The sequence below is a fragment of the Hermetia illucens genome, chromosome 1 (assembly GCF_905115235.1).
Source record: "Hermetia illucens chromosome 1, iHerIll2.2.curated.20191125, whole genome shotgun sequence".
NCBI lineage: Eukaryota > Metazoa > Arthropoda > Insecta > Diptera > Stratiomyidae > Hermetia > Hermetia illucens.
Window position 1 is genome coordinate 166,263,085 of NC_051849.1, and position 8,596 is coordinate 166,271,680.

Here is an 8,596-nt window from a genome sequence, read left to right on the forward strand (position 1 = left end):
TAGGAATGACAAGGCCTAGTCCGTTAATTCAGAAGGTTGTTGGGCAATGTTTATTTAAATAAATTGGAGGTTACCTTGGTAACTTTTTTTCCTTTTGGTTATGTGGATCATTGCCATCCTAAGCAAGTTTCATTGGTTTTTATATGTATGAGGTGAATTTCGTCGAATTCTCACAATGTGTGTATGTAATATATATAATGATCTCTCCTGAGTTGCAATGACAAATAAACATTTATTTATTGAACATTTTCCTTGCTATCTAAACTACAATAATGAAAGCTAACTTAAAATCTATCTAATGAACGCTGTTCAGGCTTTAATTTCACATCTTAGCATAATCCTTTGGTTCGATTTCATGTGTCACATAACCGTCCATGCCATCCAGTCGCCACGGAGTTTACATATCAAGTGGGATATTCCTTGCAATCATTTCATTTTTTATACATTGCCCGAAATTATTGGCAGATTCACAGCTATAAAACAGAAATTTGAAATAGGGAAATGCGGCAGAAACCTAGTAATTGTCATTAACTTACTTGTCAGCAACAGTCTTGGCAGAGCAAATGTCATACATTTCCGTAGCTTGCTTGATGGCACCGGCATCACCTTTGGCCATTTCTTCAGCTTCTGCCATGTAGACATCTCGATTGATTTTTCCATCGTCGCCAAGCTGTTTTAAAATTTTAAGTTATTGTCTGATATTGCTTCGTGTTTTGAATAGAGAGGGGAGTAAATTTACTTACAAGTTTGAACTCCTTCATTACGCAAGCCATAACACATTGGGCTTCTCTGGATAGGTCTGAAGAATGGGCTTTCAAGGCTTCTACATCAGCTGTTAGTCAAAGAAAAATCGTGAGCTAATCTTTCATTATTTTTTTAAAATACTTACCAGGCGAAGCCTTTTCTGAACCAATGCACTTTTCAAGGGAGGCCTTCAGGCGTGGATCATTTACATCAGCCTTGTGTGGGAGTAATAAAAAACGAGTTAATTCTATTGCATTTATTGTTGTGATGAAAACATTGCATTAGTCACAATGACATGTTGAACAGGAACAAGATGTGCGGGGACGAGGTTCATCTTACGAAAGAGTCCACCGGAAATTCACGATGCATGTTGTGTGTTAAGCTCTTGGTTTTTACGGTAGTACCCGCCATATCGGCCTAGCCCCACTGTCTTCTTTAGGCACAGATCAGATTGATTTAAAGACCATAATCAAAGCTCCGCTGTGAATGGCTCAACGGTTTAAGTATACTGGGTGCAAACTCAACATTCTTACTGGTGGATGCAAGATCTACCTAAGCCTCTACCGCAACTTAGGAGTACATGACTTGTAAAGTCCAACTTCATGTCTAAGTCCACAAGGAGCTTTGCCCGCGATGTGAACACAACCAGAACCTCATCAAACTCCTGCAAGGACATCAACCGCAAATAACTGAGCCGAGAATATACCCCCAAGGAATTCTCCTGAAACGAATGAACTCGGAGGGCTATCCCGGTTGCCATGATACCAGATAAACTCTGGTGAGGCTACGTGCCCGGAGTAATTTCAGATGAATCCTGTGCAAACTCGGGTCTCATTGACCTAGCTAGGCATTGCGACATTCGCCTACTGCTTCAATACCAGCCAGTCAATATGAAAACTGCGGTTCACGGATGCATGTTGTGCAAGTGGAAAAGAGGTGTGACCGACCGGCACGTTGCAAATTGTTATCAGGCGTCTGGGATATACAATGTTTGCTGTAAGACCATAGTCAACAGATCATGTAGACCACACCCATGTAGGTAGCAAGGTATTTATCGTCGATATTTCAATCCACACCGTGATTTTCCGGACAGCTTTCATTTGTAAGGCACCTGGTTGGGATAGTGTAATTCGGAAGAAAAAATTGAATGTTGTGGCAGCAGTATGCAAACTATTTTTCAATTCCAATAGCCGTACTTAGTTAAAGGATACGCCTAGTGACGACGCGATATGGGCAGGTGTTGAATAAACAATACAGGTAAAAATGGCATTCTCTTGAGGCAATTATATAATGCCTAAAATCATTGGCGTTATCATTTACTGCTCCTACGCTCTTCCGAGTGCAACAAAACCACAATACGAGTGCTAGTCAGTTTGATGTTGGATACTAGAGACGTAGCCCTTAAATAATCGCCGGTGAATTTTTCGCGGAAGGTAAAGGGTAAAACTCGATCGGCCACCGAAAAATACCTCAACAGTTTGTAAGTAATAGGAATTATCTGGCGGATGAGTGAACACTAAATCCACAGTTGTCGCTGGTCGATCTTTCTTGATTAATAAAAACTAGGATCACTTCTGGTGCATCGGCACTTTCGAAAAGGAAACATTTGTAATGGTTCTATCAAGAGAAAAGGTGAGTCAGCTACGCCAGTATGAAACTGAGCCATTTGACACTTTAATGCCATGATGATGTTTCCACCACAACAGAAAGTCAAAAACTCGACATTGAGTTTGTCAATAGACAAAACCAGCGAAACCAGTGCGACACGATGCTAAAACAAACCCATGTGGGGTGCTGCCTACTAAAATTGTAATAAAGCAGATAGGTCCGAAGTGATGAATCCGGTTTTTTTTGCTCGATTCTTTAGTTACCTAGGATTCAATGGGGTTCCGAAGAAAGTCCTTATGATGGCTCCTAAAACTGGACCCAAGTGGACCACATTTGAATCATACAAGGAGGAAGGAGAGTTTCCCACTTAGTGGTTGTTGGTTCTTCTAGTGACGCCACAAAAGCAGTTAGTTCTATAAGTATCATCTTATCTGCCCTAAACACTATGTGCAATGTATTGAAGGGAACGGTGTTCAACAAATTGCTACTGTTCAGGCAAAGGAGGTCTATTCGATCGGCAATATGGTATCAGACTAACCCATTTTATGGTTGAAGAGATAGCAATGACCGTGTATCTGTGTCTGTTGGTAAGTCCTGTGCAAGAGAGATGTGGGGACTTGGCCAATCGGGATTCACCCGTCAGTTTTCAAACGAAAAAGCATGCATCGAATACATTGTCAAGGCTTAGTATTGCGACCCCTTCACACCAGAAAATCGTGGTTGCAAATATTTAAACTGGTCCTGGATGGCAAAGGGCAAAGGCCATCTTTATTAACAGTTGAGCGTCGAAGGAGGCGCAAGATGATACAAAATGATGGGCGGCTAAAATATATTTGCAGGCTGCTGTTCGCAGGTTTGATGAAATTTATCCTGCTGTGTGGGATTCCTATTTGAGCAGAAATAACGTTTTGTACACAATTGGGCCTCGGGTTAGCACACATATAGCACAGCATCACGTGAGGCAACGGAATTGCTGGGATCATCCTCTAAGATACTCCGCAAATGAGGTCAATCCCCACAAAAGATGGAAAAGGAATCTCCAAGGTGACTGTTCACTTCTGAAAAACTACTAAGAAATAAACTGGAAAGGAGTTGGCAGCAAATATGGCTGATTCTGAAAAGAGCCCTGAAGCCACACACTGATTGCATGTATTGAACAAGTCGAGAAACCGGAAGCTGGGCGCTTCAAGTATGAAAGGTTTTGTATGCTTCTTCTGTGAGTATATTTGAGTGTAGAACTATCCCATTAGTACGTAGCCCGTTATGTATATGCATTTAGGTGACTACCCACTTTAGTGTGATGTTGATATTTAGTTGCAGTAAATTTACACGGTCAAGTCAACTTTGAACTACTTGAACTTTGTTACTAATAGTATGATTTTGATCAAACTTGAGGATAATATGTCTCATATTATGTTGTATACTACTACCAACTTTTATAACTCTGAGATAAACTTAAGGGGGGTTTTACTCAATTCCCCCAAAAATATGGTAATATACTATTATTAACTTAATTTGAATAGGTATCGACATGGAGAGTATTTTGAGGCCTGGGCACCATACAAAGGCAGCTTGGTGAATTTTTTCAGATTTTTCGGTTGGGTAGTTTCTGAGAATGGGTCCGTTAAAGAAATCATCAATTTCCACCCCTCCTACTCCCACTCTTTTAACAAATCGTGAAACTAAGATCGGTTTCGAAAAGTGCTAATCCAGACCTTTCATTTGATACCCCACATATATATATACGGTGAAAAAAACTTTGACACGTCCCTTTTACATGTATGGGGACCCCCTAAATCTCAACGTGCAAGGATATCACTCACTTTCGAAAGGGGAGGTCTACAACGGATGCACTTGTCCTAGTAACTAACACAGCTAAGACCGCACTTGACGAAGGCAAATGTTGTGCAGTGATTACACTTGATGTGAAGAATGCCTTCAATTCCGCTAGATGGAGCAAGATACTTGAGTCCCTAATCAACTTAGGCTTGGCGAAGTACCTGATGCGTATCGTTGCCGACTTTCTAATCGATAGGATTCTGTGCTGCAAATCAGATGAAGGAATGAAATCATATCAAACGCCATGCGGAGTTCCACAAGGGTCTGTCCTAGGGCCACTCTTGTGGCTTATTATCTATAATGGGGTACTAACGCTAGACCTTCCTACCGGTGTGGCCTCCATTGGTTTCACAGACGATATTGGTGTGACGGTTGTTGCACGCCTTTTCGTGGAAGTCAAGCTTTATGTAAATGAAACAGTCTATGAGATTAAGTCCTGGTTAGAGAATGCTGCTCTACAGCTCGCAGAGCATAAGACGGAAGTAGTGCTTATTACCAAGCGGAGAAAGTGCACTTCCATGAAGATCAAAGTTGGAACGGAAACGATTCATTCCAAGCCTCCACTTAATTACTTAGATGTAATGATTGACCAGAGGTTAAAATTCAGATTGCATGTAGAGGGTGCAGCAACCAAGGGATATAGCATCGGAGCGCTCGTTGCGAGAATGCTACCAAATATAGGTGGCCCAAGGCCGAGCCGTCGACTCCTCCATATTTCAAAGCTGGTCAGTTCGATCCTACTGTATGCAACCCCAGTATGGGCAGATGCACTAAAAATATAGGAAATAAAAGAAAGATTGGAGCTGCGTATCGCATAAGTGTACTCCAAACATGTTGCGCTTACAGAACAATATCCAATGAAGCAGCTTGCGTGATAGCAGGAGTGCTCCCGGTTGAAATCCTGGCGAAAGAAATACTATAACTTTACGATTGAACGTACCTCACAGGAAAATCTCCTGCCCATCAGCGACAGTTCGCACGAACTGAAACTATCGCGGAATGGCAAGAGAAGTGGGACGAGTCGGAAAAAGGCCGTTAGACTCACAAAATCATATGGGATATCCGGAAATAGATCGGGCGACCCCACGGCGAAGTAGGTTTCGAACTAACTCAATTCTTGAGCGAACACGGAGGCTATCGAGCATATCTGTATCGACTTGGGCGTGATGATTCCCCATATTTCCCAAAGTGCCCAAATATTGCAGAGGACGCAGAATACGTCTTTTTTCATTGCCCCAGATTCGAGGCCCAAAGGGCTACATTAGAAGCTACAACCGAGGAACACTTTACACCCGAAAATATAACGGAACTTACGGTGAAAGCAAAGGTGATATGGACCGATGTCGAAAAAGTGATTGCAGCCAATGGAAAGAAGCTTAGGCAAGAAGAAGTTTTGTTTTGCAAACAAAACCTTAAAAATGGAGCGAGCGAAGGTGCGGAGTATTGAACATATACCCAGGTATATGCCCCTTACGGGATGCGGTGGTCACCTAGAAGTTCGCCTAGAATTTCCTAACTCTCCCGAATGCGTCACTATACCCAAGGAACCAAAGAACATTATGTTACATTGTCTGAGATTCATACATGAGAGAAGGAAGCTAACGATACCTTCAGCATGGTTATCAGACGCTTTGTCTTATGAAGGAGATACTGAGATTAAAAATAAATTGAGGGGCAACAAAAACTACAATACCTAGCGGTAATAAAAAGAAGCGTCAGGGACTAAATCGAGCCCAGAAAGGAGGCGTAATTTGAACATCTGTTGTACACCAGAACTATTCTCTAGTGAAGTGATACTTTAGAGTTGTGACCTGGCGCAAGGATATGGGGAGAAGAGTGAAGATTTTTTTATGGTAATCGATGTTGTTTCTGCTTAAGAGCAATACCAACTACCAACAAGCAATAATCTATTGCTCTGAATGTGCTGTATGTTTTTATAAAGCTAAGGATGTTACCAATTTAGCTACATGGTAATATAATATAAAGTTCCATACAATTGCAAAGGGCCTGGTTAGCACGTATATATATTAACAATAAGATAAAGAAAGTAGGGAAATGTCGCTCAAATGTACAAATCCTGCCAAGATTAAAGAATATTATGAAGAATTTGCGGGTATGTTACACCAGAAATAAGCCAGCAGCTTAACTCAATGATTTGCAAAGCATGTAGCAGCTTCCCTTATCCACCCTTATATCTATATCAAATTAAATTTTAGTTATTGTTCATGGATAAAGTTAATTTCATAAATTTTAGAAATGTGATTTAATTTAAAGTTAAACGAGATTCAAATTTATTCAAAAAGAACACTGGTTTTATTTACAATCTATCATTTAACCTGTGTCTTAAAATTTTCATCTGATATCAAAAGATAAGTTGTATTTTGATATCGAACAAATTAAATTCACCTGAGACAAAGCAGCCAACGCGGCAACAATAACGAAAACACTTGCAAAACGATTCATTTTTAAAGAATATGTAGCAATTTAACAGAGTTTAACAAAACTTGATTTAAACTATTGTATTCAATAGAACTTTGTAACTAATATCGATATCAAAAACTGAATCTTATTTTATAGTCAAAAATTTCTCATATCATAATGAGTTAGCGGTAATGTAATATTGTATCAACAACTCAATAACAGTTATTATTCCCGCGAGGGAGTTAGTGTAATTTTTGAAATTTGTAGATTTATTCCAAATTAGATTCACCTTATGTTTGTTTTGTACACGATAATAAGATATCATACATGTATTAACCCTATATTCATGATTATAAATAGCCATATATTATGTAAATAAATGGAAAACTTCTTGAAAATCAATACTCTAAAAAATGTCGGGAATAAAATGTACTTTCCATAGTCTCTTGCCAATGTAAAGAAAACAGAAATCTTCCTATCTTTATATCTCTGAGACTAATCACTTCTATCTGGGCCACTCAATTAGCTTAAAAGTGAATCATTCCACTTTGACTTATGTTCCTGGTGAATGTGTTTCTAGTAACCACAATTGTTTTTATTTTATAATAAAATCAACAGAAATGATTTCTATTTCAGAATATTTTAAATAGTGACAATTTATACCATACACGAATATAAAGGGTTAACGAAATCATGACCCGACTAAATTTTTGACCAGCATCGCTACATAACTTTGTTACTGACCTTTACTTACTTGATAAAAGTATGGTCATGATCAATCTCGTAATGATGATCAGTGTTGTAAACGTTGTAAAAGTAAGCGGGGTTAACGATTAATCGTCGATCCTGATTGCTGGTGAACTTAGTTTAATCTAAATTAATCGATTAACGGTTGACAATTAGCTGGTATTAATTGTCAATGGTTAATCGAGAAAACCTCTTTAACTGGTATGCATGTAGAGTTATAGATATTTTAGATTAAATACCATCAACAGCACCACTGATTTAATCCTTGAAAATAATAGCAGATTAGTGTCGATTAACGGCCTCAGTCGGTTGACGCCAACACTGGTGATGACTGGTTGCATTTTTTCATTCCATATCAAAATAGCTGGTGTATAACCAGGCGTGCATAAATAGTCATTTAACAAATATGGTGAAACATTACGTCTGCATAAAAAGATTTTAAATATAATGGTCGTTCAATTGCCACTAGTTAGTTTTAGTTGATAAGCAATTACAGCGGTTTGACAAATTTTTACGTTAGAATATTATACTTTAATAGTGAAGAAAACAAGATACAGGTAGCTTTTCTTCAGTTTCATTACGACAATATTTACGGTTTTATATCTCTACCAAGGAAAAGGAGTGTAGGATTATTAGTTAGATATACCATATGTGAAATTAGTGCTGTCATCCTTCAAGAACGAAATGAGATGAGCATATAGGTTTACAATTTTCTGGGTCGAAAATGCAGACAAAAGTAGAAGAAATATCATAATTCAGCGAAAAGCTTTAAATTCCGATTTCTCTCATTAGTGTATAATCACAGTATTTCCATAGAGAAATTCTAATACAGACGTAATTTTCCTTGTTTTTTAACAACCCATGTGTCGATAATTTGTCAACAATTTGCTTCCATCCAGAAAGCTGAGTAAGAGTAATTATCACAAATAGTCCTTTATTTGTTTTCTTTGCTAAAATCTAACTCTAATAATATAATTATATTGTCTTTTGAAAATATGTTATGTAAATATATGCACCTAATTAATCGGTTATTATATATATCTAAACAAGGAGGAGCTGCAACTTCTTCGTAGCGCTATAGATCGTTCGCATTGTCTGGAGTTCTCCGTTTTCTGCAGTTTTTTACCAGACTGCCAGTGGTTTTCCCTTTGAATACCCATTCAATAAGCCTGGCCAGCCCATTGGAACTTTGACAGTTATTAACTTCCAGGGTGTTATATATATATATATACCATAC

At 38.6% G+C, this 8,596-nt stretch overlaps 1 protein-coding gene across 1 annotated transcript; it reads right to left on the reverse strand.

Annotated features, from left to right (window-relative positions):
- Positions 1–212: 212 nt before the first annotated feature.
- Positions 213–6,750, reverse strand: LOC119661562 (general odorant-binding protein 19d-like). The gene is made up of 5 exons (XM_038070956.1): positions 6,598–6,750; positions 890–959; positions 744–832; positions 537–670; positions 213–473 (listed from the first exon to the last, which is right to left on the reverse strand). Exons 1-5 carry the CDS (start codon positions 6,652–6,654, stop codon positions 398–400), a joined length of 426 nt encoding a protein of 141 aa, XP_037926884.1. The 5' UTR covers positions 6,655–6,750; the 3' UTR covers positions 213–397.
- Between the last annotated feature and the right edge of the window lie 1,846 nt (positions 6,751–8,596).

What these genes read in the sequence shown, in the direction of transcription:
- LOC119661562 (XM_038070956.1), bottom strand. Translation starts at nt 6,654, where the DNA reads ATGAATCGTTTTGCAAGTGTTTTCGTTATTGTTGCCGCGTTGGCTGCT. An exon ending in CGTTGGCTGCTTTGTCTCAG is followed by an intron (nt 960 to 6,597) that starts GTGAATTTAATT and finishes CTCCCACACAAG; the next exon opens with GCTGATGTAAATGATCCACG. An exon ending in TAATGAAGGAGTTCAAACTT is followed by an intron (nt 671 to 743) that starts GTAAGTAAATTT and finishes ATTTTAAAACAG; the next exon opens with CTTGGCGACGATGGAAAAAT.